This window comes from Thermobia domestica, chromosome 16 (assembly GCF_964235325.1).
Source record: "Thermobia domestica chromosome 16, izTheDome1.hap1.1, whole genome shotgun sequence".
Classification (NCBI taxonomy): Eukaryota; Metazoa; Arthropoda; class Insecta; order Zygentoma; family Lepismatidae; genus Thermobia; species Thermobia domestica.
Window position 1 is genome coordinate 149,617,497 of NC_137469.1, and position 14,026 is coordinate 149,631,522.

Sequence of the window (14,026 nt, forward strand, 5' to 3'; positions counted from 1 at the left end):
GTTATCATCTATTTTTCGTAACACGCCTTAGATCTTCGCCCAGGTGATCCGTCCGAATCTGGACCGTAACGGTGAAGTGTATCGCGCCTTCCTTGAACGATCGTCGTGGAAACAAATTTTCCGAACCCACAAATAAAATAGTGCAAAGCTGTATTATTTGAGGGCGAGGAGTAGGGAGTTCACCACGGAGGCCGGTTAAGGATGGTGTGTACCGAACAGTGCTAAGCTGTACCGTAATACAATTATGTGTGGTACCTGGTGTGAATGAGGAAAACCCAGGAAAACTTTATTCAGGATGGCTGGCCGGAAAAAACTTTTTACACTTATTCGACCGAGTGGCCCCATCGGGAATCGAACCCGAGACCTACTTTTTTTTATTTAATAGTTCACTTGAAGATACACATAGTAAAGGAATTAGTAGCTGTGAAAGTAGTCAATGGAGATTTCACAATCTTTTGCTGATAAAAAATGATAAATTATAATTGTAATCGAGCACAATTTTGATTGTACAAAACAAATGTGATGTATCAATTAAGAAACTTCTATCATCAGAGGTGTTCGCACATAGTTAATATGAAGAGCATATACAAAATTTATAATCTTAAGAGATACGGAATGTCCCGGGAAGAAGTGACAATACTGTGAGAAATGATACTGTGGGTGATTTCAAGTCCATATGAACATCGGGCCCGATTTCGAATGATAGCTAAGACGAACAGAAATGAAAATCAGGTAGAAAAACGTAAACAAAAACAGTAACATGTAAAACATGGAAATGTAACGATACTTGTGTAAGTAAATACTAGAAAGAACATGCTGATACTAATTGCTAATGCATTAATTTGTGGTACAGTACCAGTTAATAATTAATGGTGAAAAATACAATGTTGGGACGTGGTGATCAATACAGACAGGAACGATATAAAAAGACGAAGAGTAAGTCACAGCAGATTTTCAGAAATGCCGTAACCAACATCAATGCACTTCTGAGCGCGTCGGAGGAGTTGGGTAGCACTACGAAACTCCCGACGATGTTCGCAGATTAACTCAGTTCCATTCATAATGCAAACTAAGTTCATCCCTTGCATTCACACTTTCCCGTTAAACAGTCTGTTTCGTCTACCCTCATAAACAGAAATCAAGCGGGATGAGATCAGGAGAATGAGGTGGCCAAGTAACCAGACAATCACGACCAACCTATTTGTTAGGATAAGTGTTATTCAGATGTTTAACGATCAACCGAAGCCGGCGCTCCATCATGGTGCAAGATGAGGTGAGGTATGTAAAGAAGCATAGTCTAATTGGTTCGTCAAAACATTTTTAACATATGAAGGTACTGCTGTACATTCGTGCATTCAGGGAGGATAAGAGAGCCAACAGGAATGTCACCAGCCATTCTACAACATCTGTTCATGGAAAATGTGCCTTGTACCTTGTGACAAGGTTTGCGTTATGATTTCCCCGAGCCCAAGTGTACTTATTAGGTTAATATTCGCACCGGTACAAGTGAAGGTTGACTCATTAGTGGCTAAAATGTATGGCACTTCTGTAGTAAACAATAGCGAAACTGAAGGCAGGAAGCGTAATCATGAGGATGTAACTGCTGCACCGGCTAGTGATGAAATGAAAATTTCGTGAACTCAGATTGCTTACGATACCGAGTTTGTATATATATGAGGTATTAAAATTAGTCAGAAAAAACATAGATAACTACTTAACGCATGCCGATGTACATGAATATAGAACTAGAAACTGTGATAAATTTGTAATACCGTCACACAGAACAAGTATGTTTGAAAAAACTACATTTTATAGAGGTACGGTGCTATATAATAAATTACCAAGAGAATTGAAATACATAAAAGATGATATAAAGTTTTTGAGAGAGGTTAAAAATATGCTAATTTGTAAATCTTATTATTCTGTAGATGAGTATATAGGTGAATAATCCTTTATTATTTCTGAAGGCAATAAAACTTAGTACGTAGATATATTTTAACCATTAGATTAAATAACAAATTTTATTTTTTCCTTCTTTTATTGTAAAAATTTTTTAGTTTTATATTCGTATGCTTATAGTTTGTTTGTATGTGTTTATTAACTCTACATTTAACCAATGTATTATTGTGAAATGACATGTTCTATACCATATGTACAAATTTGTGTACTCTGTATGGTCAAATGAACGCAAATAAATCAAATCAAATGGATACAACTGCCTGCCACACACGAGTACGTGGAATATCCAGACGTGATGATAGATCCCTATTTGTAGTAGGGATTCATTACACCAAAGAAGTTATTTTCTCGTTCTTCCAAAGACTGACTGGTTACACTTTTGGAAGTCACTTTAGCACTGGGAATTATTTCACACTCTATAACACTATTGTTATAACTCTTTGGAGAACCCTCATATACGGAAGAGTATTTCTTAGAATTAGTGCGCACCAAAACAAAATTCTTAGAATTGGAATGCTGCGAAGTTTCTCGCTCACAAGTTTCTATGTGTGTGTGCGGCTGCCCACCTACTCCTCTCTTCGTATGGCCATATATGAACAAAGAATTCAACTCAGCTTAATTTCCTTCTAACCACCTTCGAAAGCTGAATTGCAGGGGTAAAGGCAGCAACGGACTATATGCAAAAATGTGCATTTTTTGTGTTAATGACAAATTATTAATATTATCATCTGTTTAAATGTTGTTAGTGTGCTTTCAGTAATCCAATAAGTACTCAATCATCTCTTATTAGTGAAGCAGTTAACTTAAAACTAATTGTTTTGTGGGAACTATCTTTCATTCCCATAATGTACTCATGCGCCTTCATTGCGAGAGCAGTGGATAGTAATGACTGGACGCGGAAAGTGGGATGCTAGCCACGAACGAAGATGGATCATTTTGTATTGCTTCCCACTTGACTTCTATTTATTTTACAATTATAGTGAAGTGAACTTATTATAAGTAGTGAAATTCCTACAGCAAATAGAGAATGGAATACTTCACATTATTTCCCAGTTAATTCTATGTATGTGGTAACCATAGTGACCTAAAAATTCTCAATGTAACATATGAAATTTACGTCATCACTAGTTACTTAATATAAAGAATGGCATACCAAAAGTTTCTGATGTTAGAATACTCCAAAAGTTCCACCTGTCCATCAAATAGTGCAACAAAGATGAAACACAAGAATTTCCGTTAATTAAAACCAATGATGGAACCAGCATGTGGGAGGAGTTTAAGGATTTCAACAATCTGTTGATAAGTTTCTCATCTTTAGTGATCAGTGTTTACGTTTACCGGTCAACTGACTTTCGTAATCGTAATTACGCGTACGAGAATATCGTTCTTCCGTCGCGAATATCCGAAAGGGGTCAAATCAAGCTATTCACAAAAATGTATTTGTGCTATAATAATTTGAGTGTTGTAATGGATTCAGTGATCTTTAATTGTTATTCCAAGTAATTACAATGAGATGTGAAAATGTGCATATTACATAACAATAATTTGTGTTAGAGGATAAGTTCTGTGTATGTGTTTGTTTCCGTATGTTTACAGCTCTCGCAGTGCAACAGGTTAGTATTATTTTATACAAAATATACGGAGAGGAAATATATGTTGCACCCAACGTTCCTCGAACTCTGACCGTACACTGGGTAACCACGAATGGAACAATCAGCTGATTCAGCTGAGGTGGAAGCAGGGAATAATCACGAACATGATACATATCAAAAGTCCATGGTTCGAATCCTGAGTTTCACCAGTTTAGTTCTTAGTTGGTTAATGTTTACTTGCGGGTTGGTATTTCCTAGTCCAAGAGTCTGTTTTCTTTCATGAATCAGCACAAGGACTTTCAGGGATCAAACCCGATACCATTAAATCTTTTCATACAAACAGTAGCCCACAGGAAATGAACCCAAATACCCTCATAACTCTATTAATGCACGAATGGAAACTGCCTTCTGCTATTCTTCAACAGCTGCGTGAGCAGTTCCATTTTAAAACTCGTACACAAATACCATATCCACATACTCCTCATTCGTGTATGTAAGTGACATTTTATGGAAATTGTGTGTGAGGTACTTCGTAAACCCAGAGTAGCTCACAAATGTGCAGGTGTTACTCTCATAACACGAAATGTGACGCTTGATGAGAAAATGTGCCACATGTGCTGTCACAGTGTCACTTGTTCACAACCTAGCGAATAACGTATGAAACATTCCTAATCCTCTGTGTTGTACAAAGAAACACTACGAATTTCGTAGCATTCGAGTGTAAGGAATCTCTACTTCTCCTATTAACAAAACCTCGAAATTAATCTTTGTGAATCAAAGTTATACATTTGGCAACTGCACTTTTATTGTTTAAAGCAAATTCTACTGTGTCGTTTTGAGATAAGATGTCTTCGAAATTGCGACCAAGTCAGACCATGTGGACTCTGATCGGTTGTCTAAGTAGTCTTGAGTGACAAAATTCTTTTGCATTGAAATTGAAATGCAGAATTCGAATGTGCTGCCAAGTCCGGTGAGAGAGAAACTGATAATCTTTCACCGCCACACTCCTAACTTCCTCCGAAGGAGTCTTGGATTCGCCCCTGATTGAGATGGTAGATGAAGATGACTTTCTCTGATGTATAACCGTCGTTATTTAGCATAGCTTGTTAATAAAGAACTTCCAGTATTTCTGCCACATTTTGAAAACTTTATTTAAAAGAAATATACCAAATGTTGCATTACGAGAGGAGAGGGAGCGATTAAAGTAAAAAGTGGGGTACCTGATAATTGAAGGTTCCTTATAACCAGTGTAATTCAGAAAAAAAATGAATATCGTATTAAAAAAGAAAACATACAAAATACATTTTCAGGGTAACTCTTACAGCTATTATGTTATTACAAGATTAATGCTACTTCTGAAACTGATTAGAGTGAATATGTATTTGAAATACAAAACGACTTGCATAAATTTTTCGAAGTATCAAGTTTGAGAAGAACGAAGTTTATCTTCCACTGTTATCTCAGTGCTCAAAGATACCGGGATGAAGTAATTGGTCGGAAATCACACGGCCGCTTCTTATATTAATTCATGAAGATGAGTGTCAATATTAGGTACTAAGTTCAGTATTAACAAAAAAGCCACCCAACCTCTCGCAACCACACGTAGCACATTTTAATACTTAGACTTGAAATAAAAACATAATTAGTTAAAGACGATTGCCTTTGTCTTTGAATTTCAGAATACAGAGCTTTTCAGATAAAGGAGGGGGAGGGCCGGGTTTTATTAAACAAGACCGTACATCTGATATGTTTGACCTACAGGCAATTTGTGCTTACAGGCTAAATTCAGTCCTTTGAAGTAAATCGACTAGCTACTACATAGCTCCAACTTACTTCAATAAATTATTTACTCCTAAAGCCTGAAGCGCATTCATATTGGTGGCGGCGTTTTATCTTTGTTCATATCTAAGTAATTGTCCAAAATTAGATCAATGTTCATGTGATTTTTTTTTTTTTTTTTTTTTTTTTTGCTTAGAATCAAATATACTACCATTTCCTAAACTATTGTTACTTCCTCAAAGGACATCCTGTATAAAGTGAGTTGTTTTCAAAGGAAGTGAATTTGATCAGGCTTCATCGAATCCATATCTTAATATATTACTAACACAATACTACAAAATGAATCGTTCCGATAAAAGTAATTCATCTCTACACAATCTTCATTATTTTACATAAGACAATATACATACATGGTACGATTACCACGATATCATGTCTGGGTTTAAGACCTTCTTAGCATTTCAAGCGATAAACTAAGCTATTGTTATACCTTTTCTATCAGATGGTTCATGTCTATTCCTCCATATCGAGTGATATTAATGGCTTCTACCTTCATACCCGCCATCTGAGCTGAAGCAGGATTTGTACCGTGGGCGGAGACAGGAATAAGGCAAATGTTCCTATGACCTTGATCGTTTGCTTCTAAGTAAGACTTGATAGCACGTAGTCCTGCATATTCTCCCTGTGCTCCACTGAAATTGCAAGATTTATATGAAAATCTTGGTTAGTTAGGTATTTAGTTAGGAACAAAGTTTAGGTATTTAAAACTAAAAGTTTGAGAAACTAGGTAATCTTAGCACGGATTATTTACAACTCGTTTCAAGTAAAATTAATCTACTTTATACTTTCTTCAAAATAACTGAAAACAGAGAAAGCAATATTAAAATTTCGAGAACGTAGTGCATAGGTCTTTTGTTAGAAATAATATAAAATGGAGTAATAACAATTTCGTATTGTTGCTTTCAGTTGCCATATTAAAATTATTTTAAAAAATTAATCTGCGAGCTGAAAAGAATATAGCCAAAACTAGGAACGTCTGCAGGATTTTTTCCAAGGGAACAAAAGACCGACACACAAACGCAGTCACAAATCTAATATATATTATATGAGCCCCGCTTAATAATTCAATGGTGACAATTGCACCCATACCTCACCCTGCGAGCATTTTACAACACTTCCTATCATCTAGATGCTGCTTTCTCCAAATAGGAAAATAAAAGTTTCCAGTTTCAAAAGTTTAAAATATGTTTTTGATTTTATATACCTTATTTATTTAATTAAGCTTTATTTTAGTTCAATGAAGAAGAGAAAATCCAGATTCAAAGTAGTTCGTAAGACCAAGCATGCATTTTGTGTCTGTATCCTAATACCACTATTTATAGATAATTTTAAATGTGACTCCTGTGGAAATAGCAAATTCAGATACCAATGTTGCTTTTGAGTTTTAGAAAGAATTGCAGATTTTAAAGCATAGAAGTATGTACTGCTTCTTAATTCCTGCTTAATGGTTCGTAATGAAATACCCAGTTTAAAGTTTCGTTTATTTTTTTACTTATCTGAGAACTTTTACTTCCTATATTTCTCCAAAGGAGACTGAAAAATTAATAATTGTAATATCAATGGTGAAAAGCCAATACATAACTATGCCCTCAAGCAAGTTATAAATAGTCTTGCGATTTATGTATCATTCTTAGTGTAGATAATTGACGCATCAGAATCACACAATTCGATAAAATACTTTATCATTTAGAAGTTTCTGAATTCTGTAAGATTTTTTTAACTCTTAAAAATCGACATTTTATCTCTAAGTTTTAAATGTTGTTAAGTGGTTAAATAATTTTATTCCTGTGGAAACCAGAAACTTTTATTGTAAAGCTAATCTAACAAAATTCATACGGATATCAATGTGTTGCCTAGTATAGGAAAATGTATATCAGAACTTTTCTAGATTTTATCCTCATTAATTAAGTACAATTTGATAAATAATACTATATGAAACATAGCAAGAGATGGAACAAAAAATATATTCATTTGCATAAAGAGTAATTTACAAGATTATCTCTGGGAAATACCTTCAATCATGCGCATACTTTTGTTATGAGTTTTAAATATTGATTGACTGAGATTAGAAATACTTTTAAAAATCCATATGAACCAGAAACTGAAATTGTACAAAAGAAATGTTAGCTTCTTTACATTTTTTTCTCTTGACATTCCAAAATAAAACAGACACTAGATAATTTATTGCTGAGAACATAGATATGTTTTCCCCATTTGCGATTTTTATCAATACTCGTGCTGCGTAATTTAGCTTCGTCAACTACAAAGATTTTCCTTAAATATTTGATGGAAAAAATCAGATCTCCTGAATTGTGAAAAGTTTGCATACGCTGATTTAGCTGTATACACTTTTAATTTGTTACGGATAGATCAATTCTCCAACTGATTAAGTACTAAAACCATATTTGCACTTAATTCAACTGTAAATTTAGTAATATTCGAAAGTAATCGGCATAAAACCTAGATCCTATGTCAACTATGCAAGTAGAAAGATCATTTATGTAGAAAAGGAAAAGGAGAGGGCAGAGAATATAGCCTTGGGGAACCTCTATACTGTAGTTTGCCTGTAGTCTGATCAATAGATTTCAAGAGTACCACCATGTAATATATGATGTGTAATTTGTGTACAAATTTGTCTATTTTGTAAGTTTTTGTCCAGTTATGACAAGTTTCTCTTACACCATATGAGTACACTTTGTTTAAAAAGAAATTATGATTACTATATCAAATATTTTTGATAAATTACGAAAATTACCAACAACGAATTGCTTGTTTCCTAATAACGGTATCAAATTCTGTATTAATAACTTAACTTTATTTTGTACAATTTCAGCTTCCGTTTCAGTGCATCACATTTATTTAAAAATGTTAATTTTACAGTAATTTTGAGAATACAGATAGATGAATTAGTAGACAATACTGGGACTCACATTTAATATCCTTCTAATGTAATGGTTTTACAATTGCTGCCTTGAGTATCAGGAAATACTCATTACGAAGATGCAATAGAGTTTCCACTATAAAACAACAGTTTTTGTTTAATTATTGGCACAGGTACATTACCTACACCGCAAGCATTTGCAGTTTTTAAGCTTTTAATATTTTGGATTTTTAATTGCGTTACTGGTTTCAAAATATAATCTTTCATGAAAGGGAATATGCTTACTACCGAATGTATTGCTTGTTTTGGAATTGTTTGTTGATAATTTACTTATTCATTCAATGTTGATATCTATGAAAATGCGATATATTATCTATAATCTATTAAAATCTGTAATCTATTAAAATAAAAATAAATTAATGTTTAATTTATCTATTAAAATGTTCTGAGACCTCAGTTGGGTCTGCTGCTTTTGTCTTTTTATCAATAGGTCTACATTATTCAAATTATTTTATTATTTCTCGTACCAGTTTCTGATTTTACTATCTTCCACATATTAAGTAAGGGTTTTGACTACTATGAGTAAGGGTTTTCATTTTCCATTTGTTTTCATTTTTGTATTACAACATTTTATATATTTATACTTAATATATTCATTCATTTCAGAACAGCCGATCTTTAAAGTTTATATATTACACGCTTTTGCTTAATGGATGTTCTATTCCTACTGTGTAATTTTATTTGTTTTCTTATTTTTAATTTTTAATGATTTTATGGGGAACCCTATATGAAAATATAGACCAAGGTGTCAATATCAAAATGCAGATATATTTTCATAAATATATCGAATCTTTTATTGACATCAACCCCGGGATACACTTCATTCCATGACTCATTTTTAGCCAGTTAAATAAATAGGAATAATTACGATTATTGAATATACTAAGTAACAATATGGTAATTGATCTTCAGAGTTGGGATATCTTAATTTTAAGTAACGCCTTCGTGATCTGATAGAATGGTATTGATATTTTTAATAGAAAGTCCTTCTCATATCCAGATATAATCAATTAATTATTCAGAAACCCTGATTGTTCTGGTTGATTCATGAATTGAGGGAACTAAATTGTACGAGGTTAATAAATATAAAGTTTCGTGTATCTTCCACGAGTAGAGTTTTCAGATTGTCTAGAAGTATAGATATATCAGAATGTGATTTCCAATAAATAGATATTACAATGATGTTTATATCAATAAGTTCAACCATACTTTGAAATACTTTTCAATACGAAAATAGTCGATACTTCTGTATTTTACACAATCTTAATTGCCAGCCTAATATCTTACACCCTCTACTGTGCCAGCCGGTAGTTTCTGGTTTCAGAAAAATGGGACCCGTAACTTTAAATTGTTCTTACGAATGACAACTGACAAATTTCTTAGAGAGAGAGATACCTACCAAGGGAGGAACATTGTCATATTCACAGTTAATTTTCATTTAATTTGCGAGATTCTAATAAAAGCACAAGCACCTTTCTCACATTTTCGTCCAAAACCTATTCACTACATGAAAATTTAGAAAATGCTTAATTTTAGTACATATTGTGAAAACTATAAAATGTAATTCGTGGAAATTTAATGTTGATTTTTTTTTTTTTTTTTTTTTAGTTTCCCTTCATTTAAAAAATTCTGAGTTTTTAGTGACATTGGTTTCTGTTTGCTATTCGATTGTATTAATTCCATCACGAAATATCAGTTTATTTATAAACGTTTTTTTTTTTTTTTTTTTTTTTTTTTTTTTTTTTTTTTTTTTTTTTTTTAACAATTTCCAATCTTTCTTTATGTTCCAAATCTTGTCATATAGAATACAAGGTTCCTCTACTGGGATACACTGTTTCGTAAGTTTCATGGAAGTTATTTTGGTTCGAAAAATATTTCCTGGAAAAGCCTAGATTTTTTCTAGATAATACTTCCCATTAGATTATTTTCAGTAAGCCTATTCTTCCTTCATCGTAATTTTGTATTAATGTTTGTGATGAAACCTTAAAGTTACCCGCTAAAGTTTTCTTACAATGAAAATCATTAATATATTCTTCATTTCCTTATACATTGGACACACTTAATACCCCATATTTGGAAATTATTATTTTACTTTTTACAGAGAAAGAACTGAAAATCTTCAGACATACCATAATCATTATCAATAATGTCACTAAAACAATTTAACGCTTTGAACAAGAGTTTATATTACCAGTTTTTTGACACTAATAACCAGTATTGGACTATCCAGGGGGAAAGAAAAAAAATAATATTAGCCTAGAACAGCAATTTGGAATTGAATGCTCTGTGATGACAATTTATTGCTACTGTTCTTAGTAAACTACATATATAGAAGAACAGTTGGGAAGTAACTCCACATCGATGAAATTAAGTGCTAATAGGTAAACAAGAATATAGCGTAGTCGATGGTTTCTGCGGACATGCTACTCATAGATCCATCATGATGCGTGTACTGTCATCATTTGCTTATTCTACTACCTTCCTGGACCGCGGTGGCTCAGTGGTAGAGTGTTCACCTCGGGTGCGTGGCGTCCCTGGTTCGATCCTAGCCAAGTGGACCTTGTGGGGTCAAACATCGTGTGCGTGGGTTTTCTCGGGGTTCTCCCGTTTTATTCCACTTTCTTCATTTCATCATTTCGTTCATTTCTCATCATCGCCGTCTCCTTTAGCCTAGCCGGCATAATCGTAGGACGTAAAACTGAAATATTTCATTTTCATTTTCCATTCCCTTCCCTCAACACTTCCCTTCTTTTTCTCACTGTGTTCTCGTTGGAATGTTCCAAGTGCAAGGGGAACCTGGGATATCTTGAATTCTTGGAATTTTGAATAAATAAATGAAGATTTATAATTTGGAAGATACAGCCCGGTGCAAATTATTGTAAGTTGCTAGCATAAGTAATACATGTTTCTGATGGTGGCTTTCAGTGTTTCGAGGTGCTTAAGGTAGGCTTTCCTGGGAGAAGAACAATTAAAGATTCATGACTGTGGAATGTTTACAGCAGATGGTTCTGTACGGTTTTATAAATTATGTGGAATTGGGTTTCCAGGGGAAAAAATGTTATTTTGTTGCATATCAAATAAGCACTGCAAAATATAACTGTGCAGGGACATGTAAGTCAGATTGTGCAAGGGTTCAGAACCTTTTTCATACATGCACGAATTCTGCGTCAAGTAATAACAGTTTTGCAAATCATCGCAGTGAAGCTTGAATGTCAACACTCCTTTGTAGAAATTAAAAAAAAAAAAAAAATTTCCAGAAATTTTCTAGAGAAATACAGAAATTGCTCCTGAGAAATAATTATGTAGATAATATACATAACAATAATTAATGAAATCCGAAAGTGTTGATGTCAGAAATATACATATTTTAATTAATGAAACATGAGATGTTCAAAGCCGTTGCGTTGCAAATGTTGTAACTGAAAATTTTAAATTATCACAAGGTAGTAACACATACTTGGTTACATTAGAAATTCTTGACTAAAATTAAATGACACAGCAATTGTGTTGCTTTTTACAAAATATCTGACTACTCTATAGCTAGAAAAGAATAATAATACGAATTCATTACATTAAATGTCGTCCTTTAGGCGTTCCGCAATTTTCAAGTTTCTTGTAAATGATAAAGTATTAACCAGAAAAGGAATTATATTTTATTTCATACAACCTAAGTTATTTATTAGATTAGTAAATCTATTGTTTTCTACTTTTTAAATGTACAAAACTAGTCCATGTTAATAAAGTTCATGTGTTCTATTTCACAATTTTGCAAACCACTTTTTGTCTCCATTTTGTCATTAGTTTCAGGCTTTACTTATTGTTCAGTATCATCGGAGAACACATATTAATGTTGTAAATTAACGAAATGTGGGTAGATCGTTTATCTTGCAACGCTCTTTCAATTTTTAAATTAATACACAAGAAATGCTAAAATGTCTGTCATACAAATATCAGCAGGGGGATATTGTATGGCATACTTTGCAGTACCACCAGACAGTGTTGTTAACTCAACCTAAACTTCTACTTTTCAAATAGTACTCCCTCAAGTTATTACGTGTTTCAAACCTACATATTAAACGAAAACATACGTCACTTATTGTCAAAGCTACAATCATGATACCAGGTATTTGGAATAAATAGGAACAAAGTTAAGGTATTGAAAATTTGACTTTTTCAGAAGACTTTATTTCGTAAAGAAAACGCTTATATAGGTATCAACATCTAATCAAGTAGATGGTTTTCAATAGTCGTAAAGATAATACCGGGATTTGACGTCGTAACACGTTCCGGGGTAATAAAGGACATGTATTAAGATGGCTACATTACTTAAAATTACATTTGTGAGAAGTTTTTAAAATGTTGTTGTAATTCTAGGCTTCTCTAACATTACAACCCAGTTTTTGGTAGTTGTAATCACAAGAAGTTCTCTCAATTATATGATTTTAAGCAGGGGAAAAATTTTAACACTATTTATCATATCTCAGAGGCGGTTTGTTATACCAAATGGGTGTGAACGGCGTTATAATATTGAATCATCCACGTGATTCAATGTAGTATTTATTTAATTAGTTATTTCGAAAGAAAGCCCTTTGGAAAATAGTCAAATTTTCAATCCCTTCATATCATGATCACAGCACCAAATACTAAATCACATGTACTGTTCATTAAATATGCACGTGAATGTGCATTGCTTGTCTGTCTAACTTTGTAATTCCTGTTGTGGTGGCCTCCAAAACTTGGACATTTGTGAATGTTTCTGATATTCTATGATCCTTAGCTTGCATCAAGGAAACAGCAAACAATTGTATGCTTTCATTTAATATATGGATTTGAAGTTTCTAATGACATGACGTAGTGCCATTTCAGAAAATCAATTTTGTTTGGTTGGCAGCGCTGTTAATATAATAGTATTGGGGTACATTACACAATGTCTTCTTGCTTGTCTTTGTATGATACAATTTGTTTTATCTATTAATTTAGAAGTTACAAAAGGCGTTTCAAGAAATGGTCCATCCTGTAAGCACAGTATAATTTCACTGCGATTACTCTTATAATGTTGTTGACTTACACTTAGTGAGTTTCCACTGTAGAGAGTTAAGCAGTACTTTTGAGTACGTTAATCTATAACTACTTATAATGTTTGTAAAGAAATTAATTTACCTGTTCGGTTGAAAGGAAATTCTATCGTATCCTGTAATTTGGCACAAGTCTTTTTCCAGCTCTTGAAATAACTGCAGGTACCCTAAGGCCTGATCTAGCGGTACAAACGGATGGATATCTGTGAAATGACGGAAACTACATGGCATCATTTCCGTTGTGCTGTTAAGTTTCATTGTGCATGAACCCTACAGATAGAAAGACGAATGATAAATACACTTTTTTAGATGTAACTATTGTATTTATCACTTTAAAATAATTCATAAAATTATATGTTCTTTATCAAATATGTTACCAAGATAGAAATAGACATATGTTCTAAGTAAATTTAATTCGAAACTGAAGTAACAACAGGAGGGAGTAAACCTATTAAAGTGAAAGATTTTTTCTCTTTTAGCATATTACTCAAGGAATGGCATTGATTATTACCCTAGCTAACAGTTTCGTTGGAAATACAAAGATTGTTCTTTGTACATATTTCGTAACAATTAATCACACATTTCAAATCTTATGGCAGTGGGTACGAGAACAAATTAAC

General features: G+C 33.1%; 1 protein-coding gene across 3 annotated transcripts in view; it reads right to left on the reverse strand.

The window, feature by feature from the left end:
- The window catches only part of LOC145673469 (glycine dehydrogenase (decarboxylating), mitochondrial), a 428,549-nt gene that overhangs the window by 164,042 nt on the left and 250,481 nt on the right, over positions 1–14,026 (reverse strand). For all 3 annotated transcript variants that reach the window (XM_081743192.1, XM_081743190.1, XM_081743191.1), the window contains 2 exons: positions 13,492–13,676; positions 5,821–6,022 (listed from right to left, as the gene is read on the reverse strand). In XM_081743192.1, the coding sequence (XP_081599318.1) occupies positions 5,821–6,022; positions 13,492–13,676 (387 nt within the window). The remainder of the gene's footprint in view (positions 1–5,820; positions 6,023–13,491; positions 13,677–14,026) is intronic.